Genomic DNA, 18,056 nt, shown 5'->3' with positions numbered 1-18,056 from the left:
CAGGCTACAGCCTTTTTCTTCTCTGGGGCATCTAAACCACAGATCCAGGAAGCAACCCCACATTGTCCAGCTCTCAGACCTATCACTATTCATTGATGGTATTTCAGGATTACTTCCATAAGCCCCTACGAATCCTCCCATCCGGAAGGCAAGCCTCCATGTGCCGAGTGAAGAGTGTGCTTCAGAGTTAAAGTGTACAAGGAGCCACCCCAGGGAGACAGAAACAGGGCAGTTTCTCTTCAAATCGGGCCCCAAGCAAGAAGAGCCCTCATTCTGCGCGCCACCTTGGGTAAGGGGCCTCTGCCCTCACCACCCACCGGGGAAGTTCTCCCTAGGGCAGAGGGCTCGGGAGGGGCAGAATCCAGGAGAGAACCGAGAGGAGTGAGGCCTTCACATAATTCCAGGATGAAATCGGCCAAGGATGACGGCCTAGAAAGACTCCAGGACGGTTGGGAGAAAAGGGAAGGCAAGGCGGGAAGTCAGGTCCGGCCAACTAGGTGGGGAGCACTGAGACAGAGGCGGGACGAGCCGCGGGCCCCCGGACCTGGGCGGGGCGTGGCAGGTGGGCCGGGGGCGGGGCCTGCGGGGCGTGGGCGGGGCGGGGCCGGGACCCGGCACATGCGCACCGCGGCGTCGCGCGCCCGAGGAGTGGCACTTTTTAAAAGTGCAGCCCCGAGGCCAGCCAGCAGCCGCGCGCACCTCAGTCCACAGCCCGGTCCCGCCCGTCCCGGCCTCACGCGGCCCCGTTTCACATCTGTCCAACCCAGGCCACTCTAGCTCGCATCATGCCGGTCAAAGGAGGCACCAAGTGCATCAAATACCTGCTCTTCGGATTTAACTTCATCTTCTGGGTGAGTGAGTGGACGGCCGCGCGCGCCTCTCGGGGTCCACCTGTCCGCCCGGCGCACTCAGTCCGCGATCGGTTTTGCCGGGCACTCGCCCCGCCTGCGCGGGGAAGACTCCTGGCGGGGAGGAGAGGGCTCTGCGGCCGCCAGCTAACTCCTCGGCCCGAGTCGAGACGGGCGGGGCGGGCGGGTTGATCCGGGGCGCGTCCGAAGCGAGGCGGGCGGCTGAAGAGCCCTGATGAGCTGCGGTTGGAGTTGGTGTATGCTCCCACCCCGAGCCCCTCAGAGTGCAGGAGGAAGAATCAGAGCACCCCTCTGCTGGGGACTTAAGGCCCTGATCGTGGGAGGCTGTGGCGGACTGTGCGGCTCGTGACCCGGGCGGGGTCCCCCGAGTATCCGGGGCCGCGAGGAGGGGAAGGATGCGGACGCAAAAAGGGACTAATGACTCGCCAGGGACGCTCAGCCAAGAGCTGTTGGCACGTTTGCACGGGAGGGGAAGGGACGCCCCAACCGCGGATGTCGGCATCCCGGGACCCCATTCGTGAATGAAAGTCGGGGTCCCTCCTGCATCCCCGACCTCTCAGACTGATTCTGAGCCGGCGTGAGAAAGTCCGAGCTCCCTCGAAACTACCTGAAAGACTAGCTTGTCTTGATTTTTTTTTTCCCCAAAGGGCGATAAGTATCTGGACTGGAGAGAACTCCGAGGCAGTTGGGGAGAGTTGGGGCCGATGCTTATCGGCGCCCGCGTGGGATGAGTCCCGTGTTTCTCCATTTCCGGGAGGGATCAGGTGGCCACCCCACCTCCTCCCCCGCCAGCCCACCCAGAAGCCGGGTGGGGCCACCGGGAGCGGACTGTCACCTGGGGAGGACGCAGGCCTGGGAGTTCCAGGACTCCCGCTGCCGGCTACTGGCAGCTTCTCAGCCTACGGCAGCCTGAGGCGGGCAGCGGGGAAGGGGAGAGGCCCCTCGGAGCCCTCCCTAGGGGGATTAAGGGGCCCCCCAGAGACAGAGGCAAGGGGTAGGGGACTTGGTGTCCTAGTTCCAGGGTCACTTCCCCCGCTCACAGGTGGACGGTTTTTCCCCTTTGCCATTAGGAAGGCATTTGGAAAGGCAGACCCTGTGCCGCTCTCCAGAGAGAGATGGCTATAGAAGCAGGGGCATGCCACAGGAGGCTTGTAACAAAACTACTTATTCACTCGGATCTGTTTCCCCATGAGCCCCAGGGGAAAGTCTCACAAGATTTGCTCCTCTCCCTGGAGCTGACAGGGTATGAGATGGACCTGCCCTTGTTCAAGTCATCACACCAAACACCTGCCCTAGTGAAGGTGGAGCATAGACGTGCCTTGCCCAGTCCAGGGCCTGCTCTAGGGAGACCCTCCATTCCCATCAGTCCCAGCAGCCACCCAGCTAGCTGCCAACCTGGCTTCCTCCTCACCCCCACCGAGACACCAGAAAAGAATGTGGAAGGCGGGCTAGCCCCGCCTTTCCCCACCCTAGTCCTTTAAGGAGTTTTCCTCTAGCCCCTCCCTAGCACCTTCTTTCCCCTGCTAGTCCCCTGGTGACTCCTTGGCTTCCCAGGTGGCGCTAGTGGTAAAGAACCCACCAAGAGACATGGGTTCAACCCCTGGGTCGGGAAAATCCCCTGGAGGAGGAGGGCACAGGAAGCCATTCCAGTATTATTGCCTAGAGAATGCCATGGACAGAAGAGCCTGGCAGAGCCTGGTGGGCGACTCCCAGACCTCTCCGGCAGCCTCCAGCCTGCCACCCCACCCATGTCCAGAGCTGCCCCAACCTGGGCATCAGTGCTGCTGATGGGCAGTGTCACCTGAAACAGAGATGACTCATTTTGGGTGTAGAATTAGGAATGACTTTCGAGGTCATCCTGTCCAACTTCTTCACAGTAAAGAAGTGGGAACCGGAACTGGGCTGATCCGATCAGCATCACGGGAACCAAGCCAATACCTCAGCCCCTAGATCCTTTAGGTCCTGTCCTCTTACTTCTCCATCGCAAAACCAACAAGGGGGCCTGGCAACGGGTGGTGTGGGGGGTAAGCAATAGCTGCATGAATCTGAATCAGCTATTGTTGTCGCTGTTGTTGTGTCGTCGCTAAGTTGTGTCCAGCTCTTTTATGACCCCGTGGACTGTAGCCCACCAGGCTCCTCTGTGTGTGGGATTTCCCTGACAAGAATACTAGAGTGGATTGCCATTTCCTTCTCCGGGGGATCTTCCCGACCCAGTGATCAAACCCACATCCCCTGCATTGGCAGGAAGATTCGTTACCACTGAGCCCCCAGGGAAGCCCATTGTTCAGTACTCCTGTATTAAGGTCCCTATAGAGATGAAGCCCTCATCTCCTAGGAGGTGATGGAGTAAAGGAACACTGTGATCCCTTGTGCAGCACGGTACAGCCTGCAAAGTCCTTTTCCAAGTTCCACAATACGGTCAGAGCAGAAAGCATTACCCCCGTTTTTACCAATGACCAGGAAACCAGTTCCCAGAGAGGTTCTGTAACTTAGCCAGGGTCAGATGGCTGGAGAGCAACAGAGATAAGTTTGAAAACAAGTCTGATGGGCTGCAGTGTACCCAGTGCACTTTCTGTCACCTCTAGCCACCATACCCAGTTGGATGAGAATGACAAGAGGGTGGCAACAAGCCCTCAAAAAGTGATTTTTAAGGGAAGCTGTGACCTGAGGGAACTCCTTGCTTGGATCGTTATGTCGTCACTTCCCTTTCTGTCTTGAGACTCAGAATTTATAAATTTAGTGTTTGGAACCTGATGTGGCCTTAAAGAGCAGGAGTTGGGAGGGTAGGAGTCACCCATACCTCATGGCCAGGGGATGCTGAGACGGGTGGTCCTGCAGGGATCCAGAGAGGAGAGGCCCACCTTGATGGCAAGGGCAATCAAGGAGGGAGGATGTACCTCTTCCCTGGCCCCCACTCTCATTCCTGAGGGACCCTCAGTGACAGCACAGCCTGCACCACCTGCCCCTCACTCCCCAAAGTAAGACCCCTGGTGCCTGCAGCCCAGTCAGCAGTCACTCTGTCCTTCCAGTGGCCCCAGAACTCTTAACTTCACAGTTCTGTTTTAATTGTTTCTGGGTTTCCTTTGACCTGCTTGCCCACCCACCCTCCAGAAAAGATTGAGAGGGGAAACCTGTTGTGATGCCAGAGTGGCAGCCTCAGCTGTTTAGTGGGGAACCAGAGCTGGGCCAGGCCAGGCTTTCCCATTCTACCCTCACCTCCCTCTGCCCCTTTGCTCACTGTGTCCCCCCACCTCATCCCTGTCCCCTCCCTCACTGATGGGAAGAGCGGGGAATTTCTCTTTCCAGAGAAACAGTATCTCCTGGGCCTAAGACAGGCTTCGTGGAAACCAGAGATCAGGGACCTGGGTGTTAGTCAGCTCTGCCCTCAGCCCACTTTGAGCATGTCACTTTTGTTTGTGTGTGTGTGTGTGTGTTTTATTTAGCTGCGGCATGTGGAATCTAGTTCCTCGACCAGGGCTCGAACCCATGCCCCCTGCATTGGGAGCATTGTCTTAACCACTGGACCACTAGCGAAGTCCCGAGCAGGTCACTTTTTTTTTCTTCTTAATATATACATTTTATTGAAATATAGTTGACTTACAATGTTTCAGGCACACAGCAAGATGATTCAGTTATACACATACACATTTATTATTTTTGAAGTTATTTTCCATTATAAGTTATTAGAAGATAGTGACTATAGTTCCCTGTGCTATACAGTAACCAAGCAGGTCACTTTTGAACTCCATAGTTCAGATTCCTCATCTGTAAGACCAGTGAGTTGGAGCAAATGGTCCCAAAAGGTCAGCCTAAGAAACCAGCCCCACCCCCGTGACCTACAGCGAAGGACATTCCCACACGACCCAGAATAGGAGTCCGGAAATGGAAGGGTATAGTGGGTACCCAGGCTTGGCTCACAGAGTGGCTTCATTTGACCTTTATTTCTGGGACCTGAGCCTTGCCTCTCTTTCCTGTTAACCCTGGAGTTACCTCCAGTCCTCCTGGGTGAGGTCTCCCCCTGGGTGAGCGTTTCATGGAAGTGCTGCCCAATGGTCAGAGCACCAGCAGCTCTGGGTTCGATTTCTGCATCATCACAAGGAGCTGGTGCCTGCCCCCCCTGCCCCGGGGTGGCTGTGGGTTACACGAGCATGTGCTTGTGATGCACTTGGCCCAGGAGCTTAGTCCTGGGTGGCTCTTATCATCCCTGAGGGGAAAGGACGTAGGGAGGGTGGGAGCCACTGCCTGAGAAGTGTGGAATGAAACCAGAGAGGTAGCCAGGTGCACACCCCTCGTCCACACACGTCCGGGCTTCTCCTCCTGCGTCACAGCCAGCCTCGTTCCTCCACCCACCTCTGCGATCCCCACTTCAGGACACTGACTCCATGTCATGAGTGGCCCCACCTCTGGAAATCAAACTGCAGAGGCGCTGGGATTCGGGGTCTGGGTCGGGGATGGACCAACAGGGGTGGCGCTGGCTGATGCCCCTCCTACCTAACCTGCGGCTTCCCCCCAGAGGCTGTTTGCTCAGTGCTGGGCTCGGCAGGCTGCTGGGCTCTTGCATGAAATGGCTTCCACCCTTTGGCAACCGGACAGCCGGAGCCCGGCAAGAGCCGGCTGTGTTTGCACAGAGCCTGGCAGGTTAGGGGAGAGGGGAGGGGAGGCCAGGTGTCTGCCTCTGCTCAGGAAAATAGGACTTCTCCCTGCCTGGCTCCTGATGGCTTTTACCCCCTCCACTTTGCCCTCCAGTGCTTATCAACAACAGGTCTGACTCCTGATGGGAGCCCTGGGGGCGGGAGTGGGGGGAGCAGGATTCCTACACAGGCACACACACTCTACTCTCTTTTCAAAGTGGCCTACAGCACCATTCCAGACCTTCCTCTTTGTGCTCAAACGAAACCACTGCTGGTGCAGAACCATTTTGATAAACAGCCCTTCGGAGGGCTGTCCTCATCTGAATGCTTACTCTGCTAAATGAAGCCTTCTGCGGTTTTAGACCTCACCCATCAGTGTTCTCACGCTTTTCCTTTTTGTGTCCAAGGCGAATCTTCCCTCTTACACGCAGAACTGTGTGTCCGTGTTTGATGTGTCTTGTTTTCCTGTTCAGTTCCATTTTGCAAGGAGGCTCGCCTTTTGGGATCCGTTGCACTGTCTGGGCCTTAATACCCCTGGGACTTAACACAAGCACCTTTTCTACTGAAGAACACAAGCCTTGACTGGCTTTCTTGGGTCCCTCTGTCTGCAGTGTGGGACCTGAAGTCACAGGTCACCATGGCTTCCGTGGTCCTGTAGCCTCCTTGGCGGGTAGTTTGGGCAGAGGAGCGTGGAGAAGTTTCTCAAAGCTGCGTGTTTATATTCTGTGTTCCCGCCGCCCCCAGATTTGCAACCAGAGTCTTACAGAAACCATCATTCCCTCTAACCTACAGGAGAGCACTGATTTCATCGTTTGGGAACTTGAAAATCTGGGGAAGAGAATGTCAGACCCGGGTTCACCCAGAGATCATCCTTTGCAACGAAGGGAATTCAGGAGATCAAAAGTGCTAAACAATACTTTTTTTTTTTGAATTTCTGTTTTCCAAGTCTAACTGCAGATACTTGCCTGCTTCGTTCCGTGGAAAAAGTAACACTGGTCCAGGGACATGTTCGTTTTCCGTCAGACGATGGCAGGCAGCTGTGGAAAGCAACATCCTGTGTCCAGATGAGATTATTTTAATTACATCCATCCAGTAATTCTTCCCTACCACCAAAAAAACACTGACTTCTGGATAGTTTTTAAGTACTGCATGCTGTCATCCTTGACTGGCAGGTCTGAATTTTGGGGGGCGGGGAGGAGACCTCATGAAAATCAGTAGGACCTTCCTCCAAAATCATAATGATTTGACATTTGTAAACCCTGAAAAATGAGCACCAGAGTAAGTCTAGGTACCATCTGTCACCAACATCATAGCATTCTTTTTGTTTCAATATATACCACATCTTTTTATCCATTTACAGTTAGGTTGTTTCCATACCTCGGCTACTGTAAATAGTGCCGCAGTGAACATCAGGGTGCATGTGTCTTTTTCTTGAAACAAGAGCGACTTTCAAATTTGCAAAATAGTATCACTGACTATAGTTGCCATGCTATACATTACACATAATAAATGACTTATTTGTTTTATAACTGAAGATTTTGTACCTCTGGATCTCCTCCACCTATTTCACGCCCCATCCCCCCGCCTTCTTCCCCTCTGGCAGCCACCCATCTGTTCTCTGTGTCTGTGGGTTTGATTTGTTCATTTTGGTTGTTTTTCAGATTTCACCTAACATAATACCTTCCACTTCCATCCGTGTTGTCACAAATGGCACAATTTCTGTCTTTTCTTTATGGCTGAATAATATTCTGTTGTGTATATGTATATGTGTGTGTGTAAATATGTGTGTATATATATATAATATGCACACACCACGTCTTCTTTATCCATTTACATTTACATTGCTACCATATCTTGGCAATAGCTGTTTACAATAGTAAATAGTGCTGCAGTGAACATCAGGGTGCATGTAACTTTTCACATTAGTATTTTCATGTTCCTTGGATATGTAACTGCAAGTGAAATTGCTGGATCACTTCCATTTTTAATCTTCTGAGGAACCTCAATACTGGCTGCACCAGTTTACATGCCCACCAAGACTACACAAGGATCCCTTTCTCCACATCCTCGTCAACTGTTACCTGTTACTTGTTGACCTTTGGATAATAGCCTTTCTGACAGGTGTAATATATCTCACTGTGGTTTTGATTTGCATTTCCCTAACAATTAGGGCGGAGAAGGCAATGGCACCCTCTCCAGTACTCTTGCCTGGAAAATCCCACGGACAGAGGAGCCTAGAGTCGGACACGACTGAGCAACTTTTCATGCATTGGAGAAGGAAAGGGCAACCCACTCCAGAGTTCTTGCCTGGCGAATCCCAGGGACGGGGAAGCCTGGTGGGCTGCCGACTATGGGGTTGCACAGAGTCGGACACTACTGAAGTGACTTAGCAGCAGCAGCAGCAACAGTTAGTGACTATGAGCATCTTCTCATGTGCCTGATGGCCAGCAGGATGTCTTCTTTGGGAGGTTTGGTGTTGTTAAGAGATTGTTTGCCATAGGGACTTCTCCAGCTGTCCAGTGGTTAAGACTCCTCAGTTCCACTGCAGGGGGCATGGGTTTGATCCCAGGTTGGGGAACAAAGATTCCACATGCCATGGGGGCACAGCCAAAGCATTTGTTTAAAAAGATAGTTTGCTATAGACTGTCTCATAGTGTTCCTATGTTAAATCCTAAAGTCTAATGCAGTGGTATTTGGAGGCATGGTCTTTGGAGTGATGAGCTCATGAGGACAGTTCCTTGATCTTGGACTTTTCCACAGGTCCATGGTACTTTGTTATAACAGCTTGAAAGGACTAAGATGTAGTTGTTTACAGGTCCCAATCGAGAACAATTCTTCCCTTCTAGATGAACAATTGCAGTGTGCCCGTTTGCTTGCACTCCTCATATCCATGTCTCCCGCTGATGGGTGGGAAGCCACCCCAGCAGAATGTGCCCTCCAGGGACAGGAAACTGTCCCCCTAAGGCTCTTCCTCCTGCTCACCCTGATGCACTATAAGCGCCTTCTTTCTTCTGATGTGGGGCTGTGGATTTCATCCTGTTTTACTATTGTGCTCAAACTTTTTAAAGCCTCCTTTCTACCAGTCTACTTTCCCCCACTTCAATCACATTGTAACCCTGATTCCCCAAGACAGGTAACCCTTAAGAGACCAGAAAACTCATTTCAACTAGGTGTTTAGATGCTCTTCCAGTGCTGAAGAGGAACCCTTAGGATAGGGAGCTGTGACATGACCCTCATGTCACAGATGCCTCCCAGGGTCCCATGCCCAGGGCTGTAACACAGGCGTCTGCTGGCAGGATGGGCTGTGGGGAAAGGGCAGAGGCTCTGGGTCCCACCGTGGGGCCATGCCTGTAAGGGGTATAAGGACGGCGGGCAGCTGCAGCAGTGTCTGCCTGCCAGGCTTGCAACGGTGGGAAAGCTAGGACAAGAAGGAAGTGTACTAGGTCACTCTGGAGAATCTGTTTCCCAGAGCAGGACTGGGGCCACACTCAGTTTCTAGCCAGTTCAGCAAGAGCGTAGACAGAGCTTTCCTGCCAGAGGTCAGGAAGAGGAATCAAGCCTCCACCCACAGGGCAGCCGCCCTAGAGAGAGGCCAGGCTCCCATGGCAGCTACAGGCCAGGTGGGGTGGCAGGTCCCTTCCTGTCTTGAGAAGCTAGACTCTGTGTTCATACACGGGATCTCTCTTGGGGCCTTTACGGTGAGAAGATGCCACTTTTGAAATAGAATCAGACGTGACTAGGAAGGAGAAAAGACAAAAGACAAAGAGAAAAGAGAAAACTGAAAACTTCTGAACAAAACGGATCAACAAGACTTAGCAACATGAGAATTTAGGCTGTGTCGTCAGACTGTACTGGGTCCATGTTGTAACTCTGATACCTATGTGATCCCAAAACAAGCTACTGAACTTCTGTGCCTGAAGTTTCTCATCTGAAAACTGGAAGTTAATATTACTTACCTGGGGAGTTCATTGAGAAAGTGTAATGATTCCGGTGAGGTGCTTCGGGTGGGACTAGGAACATGGCAGACAGCTTGTCTGATTGTTGGGACTAAAATGAAGGGGGCATCTTGGCAGACGAATAGGACAGGCACATCTCCCACCACTCAGGGTTGTGCAAGCAAGTGGTAACTGGTTCTACAGGTGAAATGAGAACCTGGTCCTCATGGCTAAAGTATGTCAACAAGAATGTGTGTGTGTGTGTGTGTGTGTGTGTGTGTGTGTGTGTGATCACCAGGCATCTTAGTGAGGCGTACACAATGGAAAACACAATGGTATTTTGGAATTTAAAGCCAAACAGCCCCAAAACAATCTCCTACATCAGATGATTTTGGTTAAGATCAGAATGCCTGCTTTCAGCAAAAAATGGATTTATGGGCTGGCTGACGTCTGCTACAAGTCTGGCGAACAGGCAGTGGAAACTTGAAATGAGATTTCTTGTTTAGAAGGGAAGTTACCTTGGGCAGAGGCCTCCCTCCCATTCCCTCAGCCCTAAACCACTTAACATCAGCACCTCGTAGAACTGAAACTTTTCTCCTCTTAGACAGAATAAGGGCTCTGATTTTCTGTTGTTGCTGCTCTTTTCATTCACATGGCCGCACCAGGTTTTAACTGTGACGTATGAGATCTTTTAGTTTGGCCTGTCAGCTCCTAGTTGCAGCATGTGGGATCTAGTTCCCTGACCAGGGATTGAACCTGGGCCCCCTGCACTGGGAACATGGAGTCTTAGCCACTGGACCACCAGGAAAGTCCCAGGGCTCTGGTTTTTTAAAAGTGCTGGCTCAGTCCTCAGAAGGGAGGATTTCTCAAGTCTCGAACTTGTTCAGACATAGTCACTGCCGAATTCCCATAAAGATGTGCTAAGAAAAACCTTTTATAGGTCCTTCATTCTCCACCACACCCCAGAGAGGGGACCAAGCTCCCTCCGTTCCACCAAGGATGAGACAGGCAGTCACATAGCTGACCTGTGCCTAGCACATGCTGTGCATACGACAGGGAGAGAGCTGTCCGCCAAGGCCCTGCGTGTCTGCTCTGCGACGATGGGCAAGTTACTTTACCACTCTGAGCCTTCTTCCTCATCTCAAGCTGGGATGATGGGAACTACCTCGAAGGGTATAAGGCAGTCCCATCCGCATCCTCAGCTTCAAAAGGGTGTGCATGCGTGCTCAGTCCGATCCTTTGCGACTCCATGGACTGTAGCCTGCCAGGCTCCTCTGTCCATGGGCTTCTCCAGGCAAGAACACTGGAATGGATATTCATCTCCTTCTCCAGGGGATCTTCCTGGCCCAGGAGCAGCAGGACCCAACTGTAGGACTCTAGTCCTACATTGTTCCTCTTCTCCCCTAGAAATCCACTCACTGTGCCCCTCCAGGGACTGTTCTCCTGTTAGCAGTCTGAACCCAATTGCCCAGAAGACACCGAGATGGAGCAAGACTGTGGCAGCCACGGGCTGTAGCTATTAAGCCACCTCCCCTCCTCCACCTGGGAGGCCCTCAGGTGTTTTAACCTCCCAGGAAAGGGAGGCCAAGGGTCCACAGACAGGCTGAGGCTGTGCTCAGGAACCTTGGGGAAGGTTACTTCTTTAGACTTACATTTTAATTTTGATTTTTTGTTTTTAAAGCGGAATTATCTAGGTGGTGGGGTAGGTGCCATGATCTTCGGAGTGTGTGTGTTAGTCATTAAGTCGTGTCTGACTCTTTGTGACCCCATGGACTGTAGCCCGCCAGGTTCCTCTGTTCATGGGATTCTCCAGGCAAGAATACTGGAATGGGTTGCCATTCCATTCTCCAGGGGATCTTCCTGACCCAGGGATCAAACCTGAGTCTTCCGCATTGCTGGCAAATTCTTTACCGTCTGAGCCATCAGGGAAGCATGTTAAGGGCGTGAAATAACCATAAGAAGGGCTTCCCAGGTTCGATCCCTGGGTCAGGAAGATCACCTGGAGGAGAAAACGGCACCCCACTCCAGTATGCTTGCCTGGTAAATCCCATGGACAGAGGATCCTGGTGCGCTGCAGTCCATGGGGTCACAAAGAGCCAGACATGACTGAGCGCACACAGGCGCGTATACACACACACACTTGGCCACAGGAAGCAGAAGTCTGCCTGCCCAGGTCCTGGCTTGGGGGAAGCGGGGCAGGGGATAGTTGGATTTTGGTTTTGTTGCTGTTGACAGCACCTCAAGGTGCCACATTGTGTAAAAGAGCAACACAGAGCTGAGCCACAGGGGGCTTTTGTAACCCAAGAGATTACTGGGGGAAGGGAGGAAATAACTTGTTAGAAATGCAGATCCCTGGGGGGAGGGACAGCCAGTGGGTGACTCTAGGTCTCACTTCCCTTAACTGGGGAATGAAGGTAATGTGGCAACTTTCCTACAATAATTCAAGGTCATTGAGAGCAGTAACAGGATATTTAATGTAAAACTCCTATTGTGACATCTTAGCCAGAGCTCAGCTTCTGCAGCCCTCTATAGTTGCTATTACCTAAGCTGCCTCTCCTTAGAAGTTTTCAGAGGTTGAGGCTGCCCTGAGCTTTCACGTTCAACAGCGTCTTATTCCTTCAGTTCTGCCAACCCGCATCCCAGGGCATCGCTCAAAGCTGAAATTTTACCATAGGCTTCATCCCTTTCAGAAGGTGAAATAGAGAAATTATCTTTCCATCTGACTACAAAATGCCCATTTCAGAGATTTCCCCAGTTTGGAAAAGGCAGGGGAGGGAGGTACCAGTTGGGGGCACATCAGGAGGCCTGGTTGGCAGGGGCCCCTCTTGTGAAATCTGTCCCGGAAGAAAATCTGAGGAAGAGTTCACTTCCATACGGGGCTTCCTGGTGGCCCAGTGGTGAAGAATCCACCTGCCAGTGCAGGAGCCGTGGGTTCAATCCCTGGGTCGGGAATATCCCCTGGAGAAAGGAATGTCAACCCACTCCAGTATTCTTGGAGGATTCTATGGACAAAGGAGCCTGGCGGGCTACAGTCCACGGTGTCGCCGACTAAACAGCAAAGAACAACCCCTTCCATACACAGCACAGCCTGTCCTGGGAGATCACAGGCTGCAGACATTAGGGATGTTTCTGCCAAGGCTGCCCAGTTCGTTTTGGCCTCTCAGGGAGGAGGGTTCACCAGGTGAGTCTGTGGGTGGAGGCATGTGGGGAAGCCAAATGCAGGTACTGACTTGAGCGTTTACTATGACTTCCTCCCTGCTCAGTGGGTTCAAGAGTGTTGTCCAGCCAGTATCTATCTTTCTTACCTCTTCCTTCCTGCCTTACCTGTCCTACATCCTCCCCCTTAGCCTATCACCATGTGGCCGCCAAGGTGATCCTCGGGCTCGGGACCCCTGGCTTTCCAGTGCCAGCCGTGTAGCCGTGCGCCCAGGGGAGGCTCAGGCCCCCATTCTGTGACTTCGTGCCTTTTGGCACTAGCATTTCGAAAGCTGGTCTCTGCGTTCAGAAGCCCCCCACCCCAGAGAGCTTAACCATGTTCTCCAGTTGTTCGATGTTTAAATAAAAGTCTCAGAGCAGTGGTTCTCAAACTCGAGAGCACAGCAGAATCATCTGGGGGTGCTTGTTAAAACATAGCTTGGTGGAACTTCGCTGGTTCCAGTGGTTAAGACTGTGCTTCCACTGCTGGGAACGAAGATCCCAGGTGCCACATGGTGTGGCCAAAAAGAGAGCACAGTTTGCTGGGTTTCACCTTAGTTGTTGCGCGTAGTCGCTCAGTCATGTCGACTTTGCAACTCCATGGACTGTGGACTGTGGCCCGCCAGGCTCTTCTGTCCATGGAATTCTCCAGGCAAGAATACTGGAGTAGGTTGCCGTTCCCTTCTCCAGGGGATCTTTCCAACTCAGGGACTGAACCTGCGTCTCCTGCATTGCAGGTGGACTCTCTACCACTTGAGCCATCGGGGAAGCCCACCTTACTTGGGTTTCTAATCAAATAAGTCCCGGGTGGGTACAGCAAGTTTGCACACCCAACAAGTTCCCAGGTGATGCTGTTGTCACTATCGCTGATTTGAGGACCACACATTGAGAACTGCTGGCCTGGAAAGAAGTCTCCCAGTGGCCTTTGAGGTACTGGTTTCTGTAGATCCATAGCTCAGCAGAAGCCCCAAGGGAACAAGATGGCCCCTGGGATGATCATACGCACGAGGAAGGAGAGAGGGGGATCGGTCATTCCCCAGGACTGTGGTCTCTGGTTCTTGTCCATCATCTCTAATAAAACTAAAGTTGGTAACAGGCCCTGGTTGGCCTCTTTCCATTCTGCCATAACTAACAGTTTACTTGTGAATGTTGCAGAAAGCGAGTTATGGCAGTTTTTTTTTTTTTTTAATCAGGGTGGAATTTGGTTTCTGCTCTTGTTATCTTGTCTGGCAGACCTGGAGAAGGCAGAACCCCAGGATCTCTGCTGATGCCAAAAGGCTTCGTCCTTCCAGAGATAGCAGCTCGAGGGGAAGTGGGCACCAGGAGAGGGTGAGAGAGGAGGTGGGGATCCAGCTGCTGTTTGCTCCTGTTTGCTCCTGCCGGCAGCGCCCAGCCCAGACTTCTGACCATGAATCAGCCCATCCAGCCCATCGAGGCTTGGCAAGCCGCCCTGAGCCCGGGTTGCCGTGGAGATGGGTGAGGCCGGAGCCCACAGGCCTAGGTGGCCCGACTGGTTTTTAAAGGCATCGTGAACACCGAGCCACTTATCTGCACTCCCAGGGCTTCCATCAGGCATGGGCGGTGGGGCCGCTTGCATCCTCTTGTTAGCCTCTTGTGGCTCCCTGGGCGCCTCGGGCAGCTATGCCAAGGTCTCCCAAGCCCAGTAAGTTAACTAAAAAATTCCAGGGCTGATACAGATCTTATCCAAGGAGGAAAGTCAAGAGGTCAAATCCCCTTCCTCTCTGCCCCTTTAATAACTGCCTTCTGCAGAGTGACTTCACTCTTGACAGAAGCAGCCTGGATCCCAGGAAGGACAAAGGCCTCCACTCTCAGCCAACCCTCTCCCTAACCCTCCCCATCCCACCTCTCTCCGGCCTATTCCAGCTGGTCCCTGTGGAGTCCCCACCCACCACACTCAGACTCACAGGAGACAGACCCCGCCCCGTCCTCAGTTGCCCTGTGCCCACCCAGCCACCTTCTCAGATCAGGGAAGGACACACCACTGAGGTCATACATTTCCCCACTATTGTCTTCGTGTCATTTTCAAGGTTTATTTAAACAAAGAAAAACTCCTTATTTTGTATTGGGGTATATATAGCCAATTAACAGCATTGGGATGGTTTCAGGTGAATAGCCAAAGGACTCAGCCATACATATGCATGTATCCATTCTCTCCCAGACTCCCATCCCATCCAGGCTGCCACATAACTTTGGGCAGAGTTCCCTGTGCTATTCAGTAGGTCCTTGCTGGTGATCCATTTTAAATAAGCAGTGTGTACATGTCCATCCTAAACTCCCTAACTCTCCCTTCTCCCCATCCTTCCCCCCCACTCCGGCAACCATAAGTTCATTATCTAAGTCTGTGAGTCTCTTTCTGTTCTGTAATCATTTGTATGCTATTTCTCCTTCTCTGTCTGACTTACTTCCCTCAGTATGACAGTCTCCAGGTCCATCCATGTTGCTGCATGTTGCAAATGGCGTTTCATCCTTTTAATGACTGAGTAATGTTCCGTTCTGTATATAGGCACTACATCTTTATCCATTCTTCTGTCGATGGACATTTATTATTGTTGTCATCGTTGTTTTCCCCGCAGAGTCTAGCTAGCTCTAGAACTCAGTTTTCAGAGTGTTTGACATGCATCACTGCATTTAATCGTCACCTTCAACCTGGGTCAAAGGCAAGACGGTATCAAACTCCTTTTTTACACATGGGAGCTCTGAGGTTCAGAGACGCTAAGGAAAGTGCTGAAAGTCACACAGCTCCTTGGAGGCAGCACCAGAATCAGACCCCGAGGCCACGCCGTCACGCGTGCAGCCCTTCTCAGCAGAGGTGTGCATTGTCCTGGCAGCACCCAGACGCCCCGGGGTGGAGCTGTGGCAGGGGCTTGCTTAGAGCTCCACCAGGTGCCTCTGACGTCTCCCCGTGGCTGGCAGTGGCCTGCAAGTGACAGGGACAGAGCCAGGGCCCTGCTTCTTGCCCTTTTCTGTCCCACCACCTGTCCCCTCACTGAAAAGTCTGCCGCATCCCTTAGGGACCACAGGCTCACCAAAGTCACCAGATAGCCAGGGCTTCATAGGATGGTGGGATGAAGGAAAGAAAGCCCTGCCTTCTCCCCCACCTGCTCGTCACCACTGTCACCTCCAGCCACTCCCAGGATGGCAGGTGGGATCCCTGCCGTCTGCGGTCTTCCCAGAGATATGGCTCCTGAAGAATGATCTGCCCTGCACCCCTCGGGCTAGGACTGCTGGGTGGAGAAAGGGTCATGAGTATTTTGCCCTTTAAAAAAGAGCTCCCATGTGACCAGGGGCTTCCCTGGTGGTCCAGGAGCTAAGATCTTGCACTCCCAAGGCAGCGGGGGACCAGGTACCATCCCTGGTCAGGGAACTAGATTCCTCGGGCCGTAACTAAAGATCTTGCATGCCGCCAAGAAGATCGAAGGGCCCTCGTGCCGCAGCTTAAGACCCGGTGCAGCCAAATAAAATTTTTTTTTAATGTGTGACTGGTCAGCTCATATTACAGAAAACAGAGGGGACCATGTGGAGAGAAGGTGCTGAGACCACCCAGTGTGTTGGCCGGAGTGGGGGGTTGTCCCATGGGGAGACATGGTTCTTTCTACCTGAGGGATGGGGTGCAAGGCTGCATACACGCATTTACGCACATGCACGCGCATACACACACGCATGAAATCTCCTCTTCAGTCAGCCAGCTTCTCTTCTCCTCACATCCCATCTCTCAGACTTCAGGTGTTCCTGTTGGTGGATTGGGCCCCTGATCGCCCACCCCTCCTCAGGCTCTGACTGGAAGCAAGCAGTCTTGCAGACTTGGCAGCAGGTCCAGGGCAGCCAGGAGCCTCTGAGCAACGCTGTGTTTGGATTTGTTTTCAGTTCCCTGCTTGGATCTGGAGATTTGGGGGTCTGGCACTGTCCCTTTGGGGGTGACTCACTGAGATCCCCATCGCCGCGTGGGCGTCTTGGATGCCTGGTGCTTTCGACACTCGCCAAGGGCCTGGGCCTGAGGTGGGGTGTGGCTTTCATGTCCCTGAGGGGAGAGCTGGCACACACCCCCAGAGACCGGGGCACCTGTGTGCTCGGCAAGGATCGGAGTGTCTAGCTGGACCTCCCTGGATGCTGAGGACCGCGGGGCATGGCCTTCTTATAAAAACTCTCATTTTTCAAAAGACCTGATGTAGATATGCTCCTAAATCTCATTGTATACCCTTATGACTCTTTCTTGGTGTTTCTTCTGGGCAAGTAGTTGCTCTTTGTAGTTTCTGACTCTTGCTGTGAGATGAGTCCGGCTGACAAGCCAGTGGGAAAGGAAGCTTGTCCAAGGGAAGAGAACCCAGGGGAGGAAATTCTGGTGGGCCTCAGAGATTCTCTCTCTTTTTAATATTTATTTGTTCATTTCTTCTATTTATTTATTTAGCCAAGCCAGGTCTTATTTGCGGCACACGAGGTCTCTGATCTTAGTTGTGGTATGTGGGATCTAGTTCCCTGACCAGGGATTGAACCCCAGGCCCCTGCATTGGGAGCTCAGAGTCCTAGCCACTGGACCACCAGGAAAGTCCCAGAGATTCTCTTTCACTGACGTCGTCCTTCACTTGTCGTTCAGTCACCAAGTCATGTCCAACTCTTTGGGACCCCGTGAACTGCAGCACACCAGGCTTCCCTGTCCTTCACCATCTCCCAAAGTTTGCTCAAACTCATGTCCATTGAGTCAGTGATGCCATCCAACCATCTCATCCTCTGTCACCCCCTTCTCCTCCTGCCTTCAAGCTTTTCCAGCATCAAGGTCTTTTCCAGTGAGTAGGCTCTTGGCGTCAAGCGGCCAAGGTATTGGACCTTCAGCTTCAGCATCAGTCCTTCCAATGAGTAGTCAAGGTTAATTTGCTTTATGACTGACTGGTTTGATCTCTTTGCTGTCCAAGGGACTCTCAAGAGTCTTCTCTATCACCACAGTTTGAAAGCATCAATTCTTTGGTGCTCAGCCCTCACTCACTGAATAATGATTTACCAAGGACTGTTTGGTCCTAAGTGTGGATGGGGCAGGGGTAAGAAGTCACCCTGCCCTCCAGGAAAGTGTGGACAGAAAGGGAGGGGGCGAGGATGCTGGGAAGACCAGTGTGGAATAGGGGTCACATTTCCTGAGGCGAACATCTTGGTGGGGAAGCAGCTGGCCTGGATGACCAGGGCAGCTGTCCAGGAGGAAGGGCTTGCTTGAGCGATTCCATCTAAGGAACAGAAGAGGAGGCAGCAGCAGGGTTCCACAGTGTCACTGCTCGGAGATCAAAACGTGTGAGGATGGAGTAGAAGCCTTCACACTTGATGATGACCCAAGCCATCTGATCCTTTCAACAGCCACCATCCTGCATGAAGGACAGGGGTCAGAGGAGGGCAGGGGACCTTACAGGGACTCCTAACTGAGT

General features: G+C 52.5%; 1 protein-coding gene and 1 long non-coding RNA gene across 2 annotated transcripts in view; both read left to right on the top strand.

Moving 5' to 3' along the window:
- The first annotated feature begins 644 nt into the window (after positions 1-644).
- The window catches only part of CD9 (CD9 molecule), a 35,795-nt gene continuing 18,383 nt past the window's right edge, over positions 645-18,056 (top strand). The window contains 1 exon segment of the mRNA NM_001114764.1: positions 645-851. Within this exon segment, the coding sequence (NP_001108236.1) occupies positions 786-851 (66 nt within the window). The 5' untranslated portion in view covers positions 645-785.
- On the top strand, positions 1,249-16,127 carry LOC132659636 (uncharacterized). The gene is made up of 2 exons (XR_009600296.1): positions 1,249-4,415; positions 6,293-16,127. It is a non-coding gene; the product is annotated as an uncharacterized LOC132659636 (long non-coding RNA).

Source organism: Ovis aries, chromosome 3 (genome assembly GCF_016772045.2).
Source record: "Ovis aries strain OAR_USU_Benz2616 breed Rambouillet chromosome 3, ARS-UI_Ramb_v3.0, whole genome shotgun sequence".
Taxonomy (NCBI): domain Eukaryota; kingdom Metazoa; phylum Chordata; class Mammalia; order Artiodactyla; family Bovidae; genus Ovis; species Ovis aries.
Note: the sequence above shows the minus strand (reverse complement) of the source record. Positions and strands in the feature narration are given on the sequence as shown.